At 40.7% G+C, this 18,719-nt stretch overlaps 2 protein-coding genes across 2 annotated transcripts in view; both read right to left on the bottom strand.

Moving 5' to 3' along the window:
* Positions 1-93: 93 nt before the first annotated feature.
* Positions 94-18,719, bottom strand: part of LOC306852915 (protocadherin Fat 4-like) — a gene marked incomplete at its 3' end in the record, with an annotated part of 273,486 nt that continues 254,860 nt past the window's right edge. The window contains exons 9-10 of the mRNA XM_079390033.1: positions 198-842; positions 94-105 (exon numbers count right to left, since the gene is read on the bottom strand). Coding sequence (XP_079246159.1) covers positions 94-105; positions 198-842 — 657 coding nt within the window. The remainder of the gene's footprint in view (positions 106-197; positions 843-18,719) is intronic.
* On the bottom strand, positions 890-18,663 carry LOC306852885 (protocadherin beta-15-like; the record flags this gene model as incomplete). Its single annotated transcript, XM_079390006.1, has 4 exons — positions 890-904; positions 969-2,612; positions 7,795-10,116; positions 18,613-18,663. The coding sequence occupies 4 exons, from the start codon at positions 18,661-18,663 to the stop codon at positions 890-892; spliced, it is 4,032 nt and encodes a 1,343-aa protein (XP_079246132.1).

Here is an 18,719-nt window from a genome sequence, read left to right as displayed (position 1 = left end):
AGTACGTATAAAACACTTTAAATGTAACTACATTTCAGACCTTAATTGTAGATTTGTGAATGTTTGAATGTTAATAGGTCACGTGATCCTTTTCTAGAACAGAGCCTGTCAATAAGATCAAATGAGAACACAAATTCAGTTCATTTCTAATCCCAGACCATTAACTACCTGTGGAAAACAGAGTTGTTTAGTCCTACCTGAAAGGAATCGTTCACTTCCGCATCAAGCCCTTCAAGATCATCCACAGCGGACTGAGTCTTTTTCAGAGTCAAGTCAGCAGTCAGCGTGCCCTCATTATAAGATCTGACGAACTTGAAGTCACTAGTGCGCGAGCCCGTGGTCAGGTATGCGTCATAATTGTAAGTGCTGCGGAGAGTTCCCGCGCCCTCCACCTCCGCGTAATTTGGAGGGAGATACGCGCTGGGAATAGCTACAGCTCCATCAAACAACAGTCTGGGCTTTCTCCTGCGACAAAACCTCACGGCCAGGATGATGATGATGAAGGTCAGGAAGAAAGTGGAAACGGACACCAGCGCGATGATCAAATAAAACGTCAGTTTGGAGCTGCTCTCGTCTCGAGACATGTCTTTCAGTTCTGGAACTTCAGCCAAGTTATCTGATATAAGTAAATACAATGCGCACGTGGCTGAGAGAGAGGGCTGTCCGTTATCTCTCACGGACACAATGAGGTTCTGTTTCATGTTGTCAGATTCAGAAATGTCCCGCTGCGTCCTGATCTCTCCGCTGTGGACACCGATAGTGAAAAGTCCCGGATCTGTCGCTTTAATAATGTGATACGAGAGCCACGCGTTCTGGCCAGAATCCGCGTCCACTGCGATCACCTTGGAGACCAGGGAGCGCGCCTGCGCAGCTTTGGGTACCATCTCGGTCATGAAGGAGTTTCCTTCCAGAGAGGGGTATAATATCTGAGGGGAGTTGTCATTCTCATCCGTTATGAAGACACTCACGGTCACGTTACTGCTCAGAGGAGGAGAACCGTTGTCTCTGGCTAACACGAGCACTTTGAAACTTTTCAACTGTTCGTAATCAAACGACCTCACAGCATGAATGACCCCGGTGTCTCCGTTAATGGATAGAAAGGAGGACACCGGTGCGCCATTGACATCAGAGGACAACAGAGAATAAACTACAGTGCCATTCTGTCTCCAGTCCGGGTCTGTAGCTGATACTGAACAAATAGAGGAGCCCGGTTTGTTATTTTCTTGGACATGAGCTCTGTAACTCTGCTCCTGAAATACAGGTGGATTATCATTCACGTCAGCTACAGTCAGGTGAATATTCTTAGTGGAAGATAAAGGCGGAGAGCCCTCATCAGTAGCAGTAATTGTAATATTATAATCAGAGATCAGCTCGCGGTCTAATTCACCTGTGGTCACCAGAGAATAGTAATTTTTGATTGAAGGTACGAGTTTAAATGGGACGTTTTGCTGAATGGAGCAGCGCACCTGTCCGTTATTCTCAGAGTCTCTGTCCTGCACATTTATGATGCCAACCTCTGTACCGGGGAACGCATTCTCGGGAACAGGGCTATTCAAAGATTTTACTATTATTATAGGGGCGTTATCATTAATGTCACTTACACTGATTATAACATTCGAGTAAGATGTTAGACCTGAACCATCTTTAGCTATTATTCGCAGATTAAATGTGGTTTCTTCCTCAAAATCTATTGGACCTTTTATGCTGATGAGACCTGTGTTTCGATCAAGGTAAAACAATTGTTTGAAACCTTCCATAACATGACTAAATTCATAAGTCACTTCTCCGTTTTGTCCCTCGTCAGCATCAGTAGCGCTCACTGTCACCACTACAGTATCTAGAGGAGAATTTTCAGGCAGACTGACTTTATAGCTGTCCTGACTAAAGACTGGAGCATTATCATTAGCATCCAGCACAGTGACGTGTATGGCTACAGTACCTGATCTCGGTGGAGTCCCGCCGTCTACCGCAGTCAGAATTAATGTTAGCTCTTTCTGCTGCTCACGATCCAATTCTTTATTTAAAATTATTTCGGCGTATTTCTCTCCAAGAGAGTTACTTTGCACGGATAAAACAAAATATTCATTATCTTGAATAGAATAGCTTTGTACAGAATTTTGCCCAATATCTGCGTCATTTGCTTCTTCAAGTAAGAATCGTTTGCCTTTAACTGCGGATTCACTGATTTCCATATCAATTACACCTTTACCAAAAAAAGGATTGTTATCATTAATATCTTGAACAAGAAGACTTATACGACGCAATTCTAAAGGATTCTCCAGCACGAGCTCTTGATTTAAAACACATGAAGCTTTCTTTCCGCAAAGCCCCTCTCTGTCGATTCTCTCTGCCACGGTCAGTTCTCCAGTATTCAGATTAATGTCACAGTATCGTTTTCTGTTACCTTCAGTATCAATTCGAGCTTTACGAGATGACAGTCTGTTCACATCGAGCCCGAGATCCTTTGCTATATTTCCAATCACAGATCCGCGTTTCATCTCCTCCGGAAAAGAATAGCTCACGTCTCCATAAGCGGTGTGCGCCAAAAACAAGATGGAGAAGAAAAGAATGAACCCTTCCTGCATCATTCTTGGGTGTGCACAAAATGTCGGCTACTCGATAAAGAAGGCACCATAAGTAGATAAGAACGAATAAATATCAGTTTGAACAGAATTCCATATTCTGCTCTTTTAACAAAGACTAAAGACCATCTCTGTGCAGACACTGGACGTTCATTCAGCAAATAGCGCAAATGGGTGGAGAAAACAAAACGAAATGGGAAGCAAAGGTCAACAGCGACACCGTGAGGACTAAGTGAGATGTTAATTCTTAGATTTATAAAAAATGTTTCCATATTTCTTAAACACACCATAAAATCTAAATCGTTCCTTTGATGAGATGAAAATAAGTAACTTCAGGTGTTTTCCAAGTACGCTTAATACACAATTTTTGTGAACTGTGATAAAGTGAGCGTTATATTGTTACACACTGAAACACAAGAACAAATCCGATGAGCAACCCAAAGACAATCTTTCTTACAAAACTTAACATGCTACAGTACAGTTCATACCCCAACACATCAGCACTACGGACAGCGCCACAGGAGGTCAATACGCCTTGTAATGGTCGGAACATGATGGTCTGTTTGTAAAATTATAGCTTTGTTTTAATCTCATCATGAATTTGAAAATGACAAACATAAGCACATATATATCTATGAAATAAAAAAAAATACATCAAACAAAATAAGCAGATTAGAATTGTTATTTCCTAACACTAATTACATTCGCAATCCAGGACACACACAAAAAAAAGCAAATGCAGAATGATATAGCAAAATCATGACAATGAGTATTTATGACTTGTGGAGGATGCTATGGCTTCACATAAATCTCAACACCCAGTGAGAAACGAGAACTGTCAGAAGCAAGGATTTTTTTAAATATTAATGAATCAGAGTATAACAGATTCTAGCCTTTCTAAATGTTACTAAATCCAACAAGTGCATCACCAATAACTGTAAACAAAACCGGCAAAAAGTAAACTAACTTCTACCATAGTAATGATTCATGACCCAAGTCATGCTGTGAACACCAACATCTAAAAGTTAAGTACAATAAAAAAAATTATAAAATAAAAAATAAAAAAAACATGAAAAAAAAAACTTCATGCTAACACTTAAAATGTAGATAAAAATACCTAATGTATGTACAGTGTATGTATGTATGTATATGGAAAAGCAAGGTTAGTTGAGCTGAGCCAGTAATGGTGTATTTAAAGTGAGCACATGACGGTAATGGGTCCAACTGAAATTTGTACATAAATTTCAGGATGTGGTGCTTCCTTTGCAATAATCACTTTGGATCTAAAATAAGCTGATTTCAAAACATGGTTTTCATAAGTAAAAAAAAAAAAAAAAAAAAGTGGTCTCTTGGCTCAACTTGCCCCCAGTGAGGGATAAATTGAGTTTAGGGAGAGGGTAAGTTGAGCCACATGAGTTAAACTGTGCCACTGATTATGCAGAAGTAAAACTGAACATTTTCACCTCATTCTATGTAAATAAACATGACTTCTTAAAATCTATGTATGAGCCTTGTGATGGACTGACCATCCATGCAGGGAGTTTCCCCACCTCTGGATCAAGATGCTGAGTTAGGCTCCAGCACTCCGTGAATCTAATAAGGACACTAATGTTTGAATAATAGAATAGATGGATGGATGACTGCTTAAAAGTTTTATTTAAAGATATAGTTCACAACTTAAGGCATTTTTTAAATTGTGTTAAAAATTGCAGGGTAAAAAGTTCAAATTGAAAAATAAATAAATAGACTGCAACTGACCTTAAATTACTGGGCTAACAGTACTCAACATTCCACTTAGAAATATGGCACGGATATACAATTTCATAAAAACTTAAATGGCCAATTTTCATAAACAATGCCCATTTAAAAATTTCAGAACAAAATCAAGTTTAAAAACAAAGAACAATCTAAAAAATGTTTGGTGTAAATACAGTAAAATAACACTTTATATAATCATAAAAATGGATGAGTCACTGGCACAACTTACCACAGGACACTTGGCTCAAATTACCCCAGACTCTACCATTTTAACAAACTTGTATCATCCAGCAGTTTAGAGATAACATCATGCTCATATTATAACTTCCTAAAGCACAAAGACATGACATTTTTTTTGATTTGTCTGTAATTGTTCAAACACAGGTAGCATGAATCATAAACATGAACATAAAAAAATCACTTTGAACAGCAAAACCTTATTTATTGAGAAAAATGATTCAGTGCTATCTGTGCATTGCAAAAGTATGTGAATCTCTAGGATACGTTGTTAATTTGAAGGTGAAATTAGAATCCATCTGTTAAGAGGTGCTTTCATTCAGTTGAACAATTATCACGGTGTCAGTGCCTTCCCTGCTTTATTTAAAGAACAGGGATCTATCAAATCTGATCATGTTTGTGGAAGTAAATCATGGCACAAACAAAGGAGATCTCTGAGGACCTCAGGCGCCCCGTGTAATAGTCCACAAGGAACTAATGGTAACCTCTAAGCAACTAAAGGCCTTTCTCACATTGGCTAATGTTAATGTTCATGAGTCCACCATCAGGAGAACACTGAACAACAATGCTGTGCATGGCAGAGTTGCAAGGAGAAAGCCACTGCTCTCCAAAAGAAAATTGCTGCCCCGTCTGCATTTTCCCCATCACATTCAAGCAGGCTCAGGTAACCCCACTGCTCACAAAACCTACATTAAATACTTCCCTTACAGATAGCTACAGACCTGTCTCTCTCCTTCCATTCATAGCGAAATCACTTGAATGAGTTCTTTTCAACCAGGTATTGTCATTTCTTTGACAGAATAACCAACTGGATGTTAACCAATCAGGTTTCAGAGGTGGACATTCAACTGAGACTGCACTACTCTCAGTTACTGAAGCCTTGTAGATTGCAAAAGCTTATTCCAAATCATCAGTTCTCATTCTGCTGGATCTATCTGCTGCTTTTGACACTGTGAATCATCAGATCCTCCTATCAACCCTCTCATCACTGGGCATCACAGGGATTCCACTTTGCTGGTTTGAATCCTATATCACTGGTAAGTCTTTCAAGGTGACCTGGGGAGGGGAGGTTTCCAAAGCACATCAACTGGTCACTGGAGTTCCTCAGGGATCAGTTCTTGGATCCCTCCTCTTATCCATATACACTACATCAATGGGTCCCATCATACAGGCACATGGTTTCTCCTACCATTGCTATGCTGATGACACACACATCTCTATCTCTCATTTCAACCATATGATCCAACGGGAGCTGCACGGATCTCAGGCTGTCTGGCGGACATCTCGGCATGGATGAAAGAACATCACATACAGCTCAACCTGGCAAAGACTGAGCTTCTTGTCTTCCCTGCCACTCCAACTCTACAGCATGATTTCACCATCCAGTTAGATTCATCAACAATTATCCCATCAAGTTCAGTCAGAAATCTTGGTGTAATCTTCGATGACCAACTGACTTTCAAAGCCCACATTGCAAAAACGGCTCGATCTTGCAGATTGGCATTGCACAACATCAGAAAGATCAGCCCCTCCCTAACAGAGCATGCTGCACAACTTCTAGTCCAGGCCCTTATCATTTCTAGACTAGACTAATGCAATGCTCTTCTGGCTGGACTTCCATCATGCACAATCAAACCACTACAAATGATTCAGAATGGTCTTCAGCGAACCCAAAAGGGCCCACATCACGCCTCTCTTTATCTCCCTGCACTAGCTCCCGCTTGCAGCTCACATCAAGTTCAAGACATTGATGCTTGCATATAAAACAGCCAAAGGCTCAGCACCCTACGTCCACTCATTCATGAGAATCTACATCCCCTCCAGAAGTCTGAGATCTACGAGTGAGCGATGCCTCGAGGTACCATCACAGAGAGGCACAAAATCACTTTCCAGAATTGTTTGTTCATCATTCCTGGCTGGTGGAATGAACTTCCCACCCCTATCCTGAATGCTGAATCCCTGACAATTTTCAAGCGACACCTAAAAACTCATCACTTTTGTCACCATTTGACTTCATCTTCAAAAAAAAAAAAATAATAATAATTGCTTGCTCTTTCCTTAATCTCCCCCTATCTAGTTTGTAGTAATCTGAACAATGCCTGAACCTTTGTATTACAAGCATTTCCTGCATTTATTTGCCTCTAAATGGTGAATCGCTTATTGTATTCCCCAATTGTATTAATTGCAATTATTAAAATCAATTGCAAGTCGCTTTGAATAAAAGAAGTCTGCTAAATGAATAAATGCAAATGTAATTTATTGTCTGCAGCTTGCTAAAGATCATGTGGACAAGCCGGAGGGCTATTGGAGAAAAGTTTTGTGGACAGATGAGACAAAATAAAACTTTTTGGTTTAGATGAGAAGTGTTATGTTTGGAGAAAGGAAAACACTGCATTCCAGCTTAAGAAACTGAAACATGGTGGTTGTATCATGGTTTGGCCCTGTTTTGCAGAATCTGTGCCAGGACGATTTGCCATAATTGATGGAACAATGAATTCTGAATGCAGCAATTTCTAAAGGAAAGAGACATCTTTGAGAACTGAATCTCAAGAGAAAGCAGGTCATGGAGCAAGATAACGACCCCCAAGCATAAAATTATTATTTTTTTACCAAAGAATGGTTTAAGAAGAACAAAGTTAATGTTTTGGAATGGCTAAGTCAAAGTTCATACTTCAATCCAACTGAAATGTTGTGGAAGCACCTGAAACAAGCAGTTCATAAGGAAACTCACCAACATCACGAAGTTGAAGTGATTCTGTACCGAGGGGCTAAAACTCCTACAAGATGTTGTGCAGGACTGATCAGCAGTTAAAAGAAACTTTACCTGCAATAATAGCTGCAAAATGGAGTCACACCAGATGCTGAAAGCAAAGATATGTAATAATGGATTGTTTTTCTCAATAAATAAATGACAATTAAAATATTTTTATCTCCTTTGTTTATCTGATGATATTTTGTGTCATATTTATGTAGAAATATAGAAATTTATAAAGACTTCATAAACTTCCAAGCAGCACTGTATATTTGTAGTCACATCACCAATTTTGTTTAAGGATGCCAATCAAGGGGTGGCTCAACTGCCCCAGAGGCTACATATACACTGTATATAACGATTGAACGAACTTAATATAAACATTTATAAAGAGTTTCTGTTGCATCCCTTTGAGCCAAAGCAAGAATACAAACAAGTCGAACTGCCGAAAAGATAAAAACATACCTGAGAAACATTCTCTATTCCCTCGGCAAAATCATTAAGATCATCGGTGGATTGAGTCTTTTTCAGAGTCAGGTCAGCGGTCAGCGTGCCCTCATTATAAGATCTGACGAACTTGAAATCACTAGTGCGCGAGCCCGTGGTCAGGTATGCGTCATAATTGTAAGTGCTGCGGAGAGTTCCCGCGCCCTCCACCTCTGCGTAATTTGGAGGGAGATACGCGCTGGGAATGGCTACAGCTCCATCAAACAACAGTCTGGGCTTTCTCCTGCGACAAAACCTCACGGCCAGGATGATGATGATGAAGGTCAGGAAGAAAGTGGAAACGGACACCAGCGCGATGATCAAATAAAACGTCAGTTTGGAGCTGCTCTCGTCTCGAGACATGTCTTTCAGTTCTGGAACTTCAGCCAAGTTATCTGATATAAGTAAATACAATGCGCACGTGGCTGAGAGAGAGGGCTGTCCGTTATCTCTCACGGACACAATGAGGTTCTGTTTCATGCTGTCAGATTCAGAAATGTCCCGCTGCGTCCTGATCTCTCCGCTGTGGACACCGATAGTGAAAAGTCCCGGATCAGTTGCTTTAATAATGTGATACGAGAGCCACGCGTTTTGGCCAGAATCCGCGTCCACGGCGATCACCTTGGAGACCAGAGAGCGCGCCTGCGCAGCTTTGGGTACCATCTCGGTCATGAAGGAGTTTCCTTCCGGAGAGGGGTATAATATCTGAGGGGAGTTGTCATTCTCATCCGTTATGAAGACACTCACGGTCACGTTACTGCTCAGAGGAGGGGAACCGTTGTCTCTGGCTAACACGAGCACCTTGAAACTTTTCAACTGTTCGTAATCAAACGACCTCACGGCATGAATGACCCCGGTGTCTCCGTTAATGGATAGAAAGGAGGACACCGGTGCGCCATTGACATCAGAGGACAGCAGAGAATAAACTACAGTGCCATTCTGTCTCCAGTCCGGGTCTGTAGCTGATACTGAACAAATAGAGGAGCCCGGTTTGTTATTTTCTTGCACGTGAGCTCTGTAACTCTGCTCCTGAAATACAGGTGGATTATCATTCACGTCAGCTACAGTCAGGTGAATATTCTTAGTGGAAGATAAAGGCGGAGAGCCCTCATCAGTAGCAGTAATTGTAATATTATAATCAGAGAGCAGCTCGCGGTCTAATTCACCTGTGGTCACCAGAGAATAGTAATTTTTGATTGAAGGTACGAGTTTAAATGGGACGTTTTGCTGAATGGAGCAGCGCACCTGTCCGTTATTCTCAGAGTCTCTGTCCTGCACATTAATGAGGCCAACCTCTGTACCGGGGAACGCATTCTCGGGAATCGGGCTATTCAGGGACTTAATTACTATAATTGGGGAATTATCATTGATATCAGATATTTCAATAACAACAGCTGCATGAGATACCATTCCCAGTCCATCTGTGGCTTGAATTGGGAGCTCAAAGGATGACTCGTCCTCATAGTCAAGAGACCCTATTAATGTTATTCTGCCATTACTTAGGTCGAGTGAAAAAACCATCATGTCACTTTCTGAAATATGGCCAAATTCATAAGTCACTTCTCCGTTTTGTCCCTCGTCAGCATCAGTAGCGCTCACTGTCACCACTACAGTATCTAGAGGAGAATTTTCAGGCAGACTGACTTTATAGACGGCCTGACTAAAGACTGGAGCATTATCATTAGCATCCAGCACAGTGACGTGTATGGCTACAGTACCTGATCTCGGTGGAGTCCCGCCGTCTACCGCAGTGAGAATTAATGTTAGCTCTTTCTGCTGCTCACGATCTAACTCTTTATTCAGCACGAGCTCGCCATACATCTTCCCTGTTGTTTTTGCAGCAACAGCTAATTCAAAATATTTATTCTGCCCTAAATTATACGTTTGAACCGAATTAGTCCCTATGTCTGCATCGTGAGCCTCCTCGAGCAAAAAACGTGCACCTTTTACAGCCGACTCTGTGATCTCAAGTTTTATTATATCTTTCTTAAAGACAGGAGTATTGTCATTTACATCTTGAACGTTCATGTTAATACGATGAGATTCAAGAGGATTTTCCAAAACCAGCTCCTGTTTTATAACACACAAAGCTTTCTTTCCACAAAGCCCCTCTCTGTCGATTCTCTCCGCTACGGTCAGTTCTCCAGTATTCAGATTAATGTCACAGTATCGTTTTCTGTTACCTTCAGTATCAATGCGAGCTTTACGAGATGACAGTCTGTTCACATCGAGCCCGAGATCCTTTGCTATATTTCCAATCACAGATCCGCGTTTCATCTCCTCCGGAAAAGAATAGCTCACGTCTCCATAAGCGGTGTGCAACACTATGGAGGCGAAGAGAAAAGCCCGCAGACTAAAATAAACCAATAACATCCACGTGTTCTTCATTTTCGCTTGAGAATTATGAATATATTCGGTTAAATATATCCTGTCCCATAAAAATACTCCGAAGTTTCAGCAGATACTTAAGAGAATGCTCCCGAACATGGATATGGCGTCAATAATAAGCCGCAGTACAAAGGGGAATGGAAATATTTCAGGGTGGAGAAATAACAACCACTTTACTTTGCAGGTGTACAGCGACACCGTGAGGATAAAAATCTGACATCGCATTTTATGCTACAATACATGCACAATACTTACATTTTATTTCATGCTTTGTAGCATATGCCTTTGAAATAGCCTAACTATTTTTTTCCCCACAGCACATTTTGATATTTTACCTTCTCAGAGAGAAAATCTAGCTATCTAAAATATTTCCCTCAATGTTCAATCGAGAAAAACACTACCACCTCAAAATGATAGACGTATTGAAACGAAGCGTCACATTTCAGGAGTGAACAATCGGCTTAAATGTACTAAACGACATGGGAGAAGCAATTATTTCTCACACTTTCCTAGTCATAAGCACTAGCTACATTAAGTACAATTGCATCATTTTAGAAAACAGCTACAGAGAGAGACAAGTAAAACAAACAAACACTTAACGTGGCTTAATGTACTGACAGTTGCACCGAAAGCCTAATTTAGTCTGCAACCTAATTGCCAATAAAAACCATCTACAAGCAAACTCATGAGTCCAGACTTTAAGTTCAACACGATCAAAAGTTTTACCTATTCTTTTCTCTGTAAGAAAATGCTAATACAATACAAGCAAATAGGGTGTGAAAAAAAATTGGCTTTATATTCTCCGCAGTCCTTTATTTAAAACCCCAAACAAAGATAACATTTCACTGAACCACAAATAACTATTTTTTATAAACCATTTGCCACAATTATTGGTACCCCTTGAAATTCTTACCAGTAATGGAAGTATATTGCTATTCAAGTTGTATTTTTTCTAAACGCAGTGATTAATGATGAGATGCACAAATCAGGAAATGACTGAGAAAAAGGTTGAAAATCCCCATTTCTATTAGCAGGTCAGTAAATGAAAGCCAATGAATAATTTTGGTCAATAAATAAATTAAATAAACTGGACATCAAACATATACGGAATAAAAAAATAATTATAATTATAACAATATATTTATTCTTTCAATTATTTCCTTTAAAATATAAAGTTTATTGTAAATGAAAGAAAAAGATATCGAACAAAAAAACACTTCACCAATATTTAACAACTTAATTTAACAATGAAAACAGAAAATGTAAGCAAATACAGATTAACCATAGAACTAAAAGTAATCATTTAAAACAAGTGACCCCCCCCCCCCCCCCCCCCCCCCAAAAAAAAAAAAAAAAACTACTATGTTGTGCTTTGGCTTCGTAAATTTTTACTTTACAGTATCACTGCATGTCTTTTGTCTATAGGGAAACACCTGAATATTTGAAAATAATGATAATATTAATAATAATAAAAACAAAGCAAACAGCATTATAATGCACAACCTTAAAGTGTACCTGGGAAGTTTCAGCTTCATTGCCAAGGTCATCCAGTATATTCTCATCATACTGAGTCTTTTTCAGAGTCAGGTCAGCGGTCAGCGTGCCCTCATTATAAGATCTGACGAACTTGAAGTCACTAGTGCGCGAGCCCGTGGTCAGGTATGCGTCATAATTGTAATTGCTGTGGAGAGTTCCCGCGCCCTCCACCTCCGCGTAATTTGGAGGGAGATACGCGCTGGGAATGGCTACAGCTCCATCAAAAAACAGTCTGGGCTTTCTCTTGCGACAAAACCTCACGGCCAGGATGATGATGATGAAGGTCAGGAAGAAAGTGGAAACGGACACCAGCGCGATAATCAAATAAAACGTTAGTTTGGAGCTGCTCTCGTCTCGAGACATGTCTTTCAGTTCTGGAACTTCAGCCAAGTTATCTGATATAAGTAAATACAATGCGCACGTGGCTGAGAGAGAGGGCTGTCCGTTATCTCTCACGGACACAATGAGGTTCTGTTTCATGCTGTCAGATTCAGAAATGTCCCGCTGCGTCCTGATCTCTCCGCTGTGGACACCGATAGTGAAAAGTCCCGGATCAGTCGCTTTAATAATGTGATACGAGAGCCACGCGTTCTGGCCAGAATCCGCGTCCACTGCGATCACCTTGGAGACCAGGGAGCGCGCCTGAGCAGCTTTTGGTACCATCTCGGTCATGAAGGAGTTTCCTTCCGGAGAGGGGTATAATATCTGAGGGGAGTTGTCATTCTCATCCGTTATGAAGACACTCACGGTCACGTTACTGCTCAGAGGAGGAGAACCGTTGTCTCTGGCTAACACGAGCACCTTGAAACTTTTCAACTGTTCGTAATCAAACGACCTCACAGCATGAATGACCCCGGTGTCTCCGTTAATGGATAGAAAGGAGGACACCGGTGCGCCATTGACATCAGAGGACAACAGAGAATAAACTACAGTGCCATTCTGTCTCCAGTCCGGGTCTGTAGCTGATACTGAACAAATAGAGGAGCCCGGTTTGTTATTTTCTTGCACGTGAGCTCCGTAACTCTGCTCCTGAAATACAGGTGGATTATCATTCACGTCAGCTACAGTCAGGTGAATATTCTTAGTGGAAGATAAAGGAGGAGAGCCCTCATCAGTAGCAGTAATTGTAATATTATAATCAGAGAGCAGCTCACGGTCTAATTCACCTGTGGTCACCAGAGAATAGTAATTTTTGATTGAAGGCACGAGTTTAAACGGGACGTTTTGCTGAATGGAGCAGCGCACCTGTCCGTTATTCTCAGAGTCTCTATCCTGCACATTAATGAGGCCAACCTCTGTACCGGGTAACGCGTTCTCGGGAATGGGGATATTCAAAGATTTATTAATGATAACCGGTGCATTGTCATTAACATCTGTAATTTCTATAATTACCATTGAGTACGAGGTTAAACCTGCAGAATCTTTTGCTAAAACACGCAACTCGTACATCAATTTCTCCTCATAATCCATTGTTCCAATAACAGTTATGTCTCCAGTGTTGCGATTCAGTAAGAATAAGGTCTTATCTTCTTCCGAAACATGACCAAATGCATACGTGACCTTTCCGTTTTGTCCCTCGTCAGCATCAGTAGCGCTCACTGTCACCACTACAGTATCTAGAGGAGAATTTTCAGGCAGACTGACTTTATAGACGGCCTGACTAAAGACTGGAGCATTATCATTAGCATCCAGCACAGTGACGTGTATGGCTACAGTACCTGATCTCGGTGGAGTCCCGCCGTCTACCGCAGTCAGAATTAATTTTACCTCCTGCTGCTGCTCACGATCCAGCTCTTTATTTAACACCAGTTCACAGTATTTCCCTGCTAAATCGTTTGATTTAACATATAAAACGAAATTATCATTGCTTTCCAAAGTATAAGACTGAACTGCATTGTTTCCTATATCCGGATCGTGCGCTTCCCCTAGCAAAAACCGCTCGCCTTTGTCCGCTGATTCCCTGATTTCCATTCTGATAAGATCCTCGTCGAAATGCGGAGAGTTATCATTTATGTCATCAATGTGTAAACTAATTCGATGCAATTCTAAAGGATTCTCAAGCATAAGTTCTTGTTTCAGAACGCATGAGGCTTTCTTTCCGCAAAGCCCCTCTCTGTCGATTCTCTCTGCTACGATCATTTCTCCAGTATTCAGATTAATGTCACAGTATCGTTTTCTGTTACCTTCAGTATCAATTCGAGCTTTACGAGATGACAGTCTTTTCACTTCGAGCCCGAGATCCTTTGCTATATTTCCAATCACAGATCCGCGTTTCATCTCCTCCGGAAAAGAATAGCTCACGTCTCCATAAGCGGTGTGCGCCATCATGACACAAAAGCAGAGTGAAAGCTCTATAACAAATCCTGCGTTTCTCTTCATTCTCAAATAGTCTCATCCAACGTGAAAAAGTGAAATAGTGCAGACCAAAAAAGGTGCCAGAATCAGTGGGAAAACCTCGAATTAGCAAACAAATAAAATATGCAATGTCGGCTGTTCTCTCTTCTCTGCAACAAACAGCCTTTTATATTTGAAAAAGTGGGTGGGAGAATAATATTAGTCTTTGCTACAAAGGTATACAGCGACACCATGAGGCTGTAGGGAAGACTGGCTGTATACTCTGTTAAACCACTTCCTCAATAAATACATGGTCTGCTGTTTACAGAAAATATAGGAAGCAATATTTATCGTACACTCTAAAAAATTCTGGGTTAAATACAACTCAGTGCTGGGGAAAATATTGACAAACCCAGCTATTGTGTTGTTTTGACCCAGTGGTTGGGTTACTACCCAGAAGGTTGGGTTAAACATTTAATCCAACCGCTTGGTCAAAACGACCCAGTTGCCGGGTTTGTCCATATTTCACCCAGTGCTGGGATGTATTTAACCCAGCATTTTTTTAGAGTATATGGAGAGCTACTATATGCAGTAATGTGGCAAGCAAGTACAGTACTTCAGAACAACTAACAGCAATACTAATGAATTTAAAATAAGTTATTACAGAGAGGTATTAAAGTTTCAGGAGACAGAAATGTTTTCATATTGCTTGAAATTCCATCACAGTGTATGGATAAACTTAAATCCCTAATGGCAAACTCGCAAACAAATTAAATGCATCATGAAACGGAACAAAAGGCTACATTTTACTTCTGTGTAAAACACCACTAATTTACTTTTATGGCTACATATCTGAACATGAAAACACGAGTCTGACAAGCACACATACTGCATGGTTAAAAGAGAACTATCACATTATGAAAAAAAAAAAAAAAACTAAATTCAGCAGTAACAAGGCAACATTAGGGTCAAATGATCTAAATGTCTAAATAAAACAACTTAATAGAAAAACATCTGAGATTTCAGCAACCCATCATAAAAACAAATGGCAGTAATAACGTAAATAATTCGGTATAATAACAAGTGTGATATATTTATAAAATTTCATAACACTGGAGAAGATGGTTGAATCATACCTGGTCCAAACATAGTTAAATTAAAAACAACAGCAAACGCCTTAAATGAAGAGCAATATCCTAGTGCAGTTTTTACTGTAATGCACCAAAAACTTAGAACAAATGGTAATTTAATGTTTACATATCATCTTTGATGTCCATGAGGCAGGCAGAGCCCTTTATCATTCCTGTATATGTCTGGTGTAGAATAATTTGACTGTAGTATAACTTGACAATGATATCTAATGAAAGATCTTCCCAGAAGAGATGTTATAGCAACAAAAGGAGCAAATAATGCTTTCAAAAATAAACTTTCAGCAAGATACAAAAGCATTAATGAGGTCAGGCACTGATGTTTGGTGATGGTTCCAGATTTGGAATGATTCAGGTTTGGACATTGTGAAGGCCAGTCAAGTTCTTCCCCACCAGAGTTTGCAATTTCATTCTATGGTGAAACAAAGATTTGTTTTCACTAATTACTAGAATCACTAAATCTGTTCGAAAGACAGATGTATAGATACCATTGGCTAATTACTCAGTTTGACTCATTTGACCTCATGGAATCTTGGAAATGTAACTCTTCAATCTATAAAAAGATGTATCACATGCCCTAGGGGAAAAAAAAAAACCTTTAAATGGATATAGTATGATAATGATCAATTAAAATAAATAACTCTTCACTCTGATCATGATGTTAAAATCTTAAAATGGAACATTTCTAACCTTTAACGAAATGCAACTCTGCTGCCCTGTTGCACTGCTGTGACTTCTAATTTCCCTTATAACCAAAATTAGAAAATTAATTATTGAAACGATTGTTAATTACAAATTGCGAATCTGAATACCACATTAATTGGAAAGAATATTTTCCAAGAAACTTCTTCAGGAAAAGTACAAAGTATTGTTTTCCTTATTTCCTTACAAAAGTTAAAATAAACAAGAAAAAGGTTTGGGTGGACTAAAAGCACAAGAGTAAAATTCTGACATAAAACACTAATATGCTATTCACACGGAGGTCTCAAAAAACAAGGACATTTAAGCAAAGACGCCCAAAGACCCAAATCAAACCATTAAGTGAAAACAAAGTGAAAACGCCTACCTCGGAGAAAGGAATGCTCACACCATCAAGCCCTTCAAGATCATCCACAGCGGACTGAGTCTTTTTCAGAGTCAGGTCAGCAGTCAGTGTGCCTTCATTATAAGATCTGACGAACTTGAAGTCACTAGTGCGCGAGCCAGTGGTCAGGTATGCGTCATAATTGTAAGTGCTGCGGAGAGTTCCCGCGCCCTCCACCTCTGCGTAATTTGGAGGGAGATACGCGCTGGGAATAGCTACAGCTCCATCAAACAACAGTCTGGGCTTTCTCCTGCGACAAAACCTCACGGCCAGGATGATGATGATGAAGGTCAGGAAGAAAGTGGAAACGGACACCAGCGCGATGATCAAATAAAACGTCAGTTTGGAGCTGCTCTCGTCTCGAGACATGTCTTTCAGTTCTGGAACTTCAGCCAAGTTATCTGATATGAGTAAATACAACGCGCACGTGGCTGAGAGAGAGGGCTGTCCGTTATCTCTCACGGACACAATGAGGTTCTGTTTCATGCTGTCAGATTCAGAAATGTCCCGCTGCGTCCTGATCTCTCCGCTGTGGACACCGATAGTGAAAAGTCCCGGATCTGTCGCTTTAATAATGTGATACGAGAGCCACGCGTTTTGGCCAGAATCCGCGTCCACTGCGATCACCTTGGAGACCAGGGAGCGCGCCTGCGCAGCTTTGGGTACCATCTCGGTCATGAAGGAGTTTCCTTCCGGCGAGGGGTATAATATCTGAGGGGAGTTGTCATTCTCATCCGTTATGAAGACACTCACGGTCACGTTACTGCTCAGAGGAGGAGAACCGTTGTCTCTGGCTAACACGAGCACCTTGAAACTTTTCAACTGTTCGTAATCAAACGACCTCACGGCATGAATGACCCCGGTGTCTCCGTTAACGGATAGAAAGGAGGACACAGGTGCGCCATTGACATCAGAGGACAGCAGAGAATAAACTACAGTGCCATTCTGTCTCCAGTCCGGGTCTGTAGCTGATACTGAACAAATAGAGGAGCCCGGTTTGTTATTTTCTTGGACATGAGCTCTGTAACTCTGCTCCTGAAATACAGGTGGATTATCATTCACGTCAGCTACAGTCAGGTGAATATTCTTAGTGGAAGATAAAGGCGGAGAGCCCTCATCAGTAGCAGTAATTGTAATATTATAATCAGAGAGCAGCTCGCGGTCTAATTCACCTGTGGTCACCAGAGAATAGTAATTTTTGATTGAAGGTACGAGTTTAAATGGGACGTTTTGCTGAATGGAGCAGCGCACCTGTCCGTTATTCTCAGAGTCTCTGTCCTGCACATTAATGATGCCAACCTCTGTACCGGGGAACGCGTTCTCAGGAACAGGGCTATTTAAAGACTTAATCACTATAATGGGGGCATTGTCATTAACGTCTGTAATTTCTATGATTACTTTAGTGTCCGAAGAAAGACCAGAGCCATCCTTTCCCTCAATAAGCATGTCATACCTTAATGCCATCTCAAAATCAATGGGGCCTTTAACTTTAATCTCCCCATTGTTTGGATCTAGAGAAAATAGTAGGTTGGCATTTTTCGAAATTCGACTGAACTCATATGTCACTTCTCCGTTTTGTCCCTCGTCAGCATCAGTAGCGCTCACTGTCACCACTACAGTATCTAGAGGAGAATTTTCAGGCAGACTGACTTTATAGACGGCCTGACTAAAGACTGGAGCATTATCATTAGCATCCAGCACAGTGACGTGTATGGCTACAGTACCTGATCTCGGTGGAGTCCCGCCGTCTACCGCAGTGAGAATTAATTTGACCTCTTTCTGCTGCTCACGATCCAACTCTCTTTCTAACACTAACTCAATATTTTTGCCGCCGTCTGACTTTGTACTTACAGATAAAAGAAAATTATTATTCCTGTCAATCGAATAGCTTTGTACTCCATTCTGTCCTATGTCTGCATCATGCGCCTCATTCACGCGGAACCGAGCACCTTTATCAGCATTCTCACTTATTTCAAGCTTAATTGTGTCTTTGGGAAAGGTCGGTGTGTTATCGTTGATATCCTGAATTTGTATTGTCACATGGTGTATCTTCAATGGGTGTTCTAGAACCAATTCGAAATTAAGAGCACAGGAAAGCCCCTCACTACAAATCTCCTCTCTGTCGATTCTCTCCGCTACGATCAGTTCTCCAGTATTCAGATTAATGTCACAGTATCGTTTTCTGTTACCTTCAGTATCAATGCGAGCCTTACGAGATGACAGTCTGTTCACATCGAGACCGAGATCCTTTGCTATATTTCCAATCACAGATCCGCGTTTCATCTCCTCCGGAAAAGAATAGCTCACGTCTCCATAAGCGGTGTGCGCCATCAGCACGAAGAACAAAAGACCAAACATCTGATGATTAAGCCCGAAGCTTTGAAAATCCATTTGGAAATATGCTTTAGACACAA

The sequence above is a fragment of the Barbus barbus genome, assembly GCF_936440315.1.
Source record: "Barbus barbus genome assembly, chromosome: 33".
NCBI classification, from domain to species: domain Eukaryota; kingdom Metazoa; phylum Chordata; class Actinopteri; order Cypriniformes; family Cyprinidae; genus Barbus; species Barbus barbus.
The sequence above is the reverse complement of the archived record's forward strand: the minus strand, read 5'-3'. Positions and strand labels throughout refer to the sequence as shown.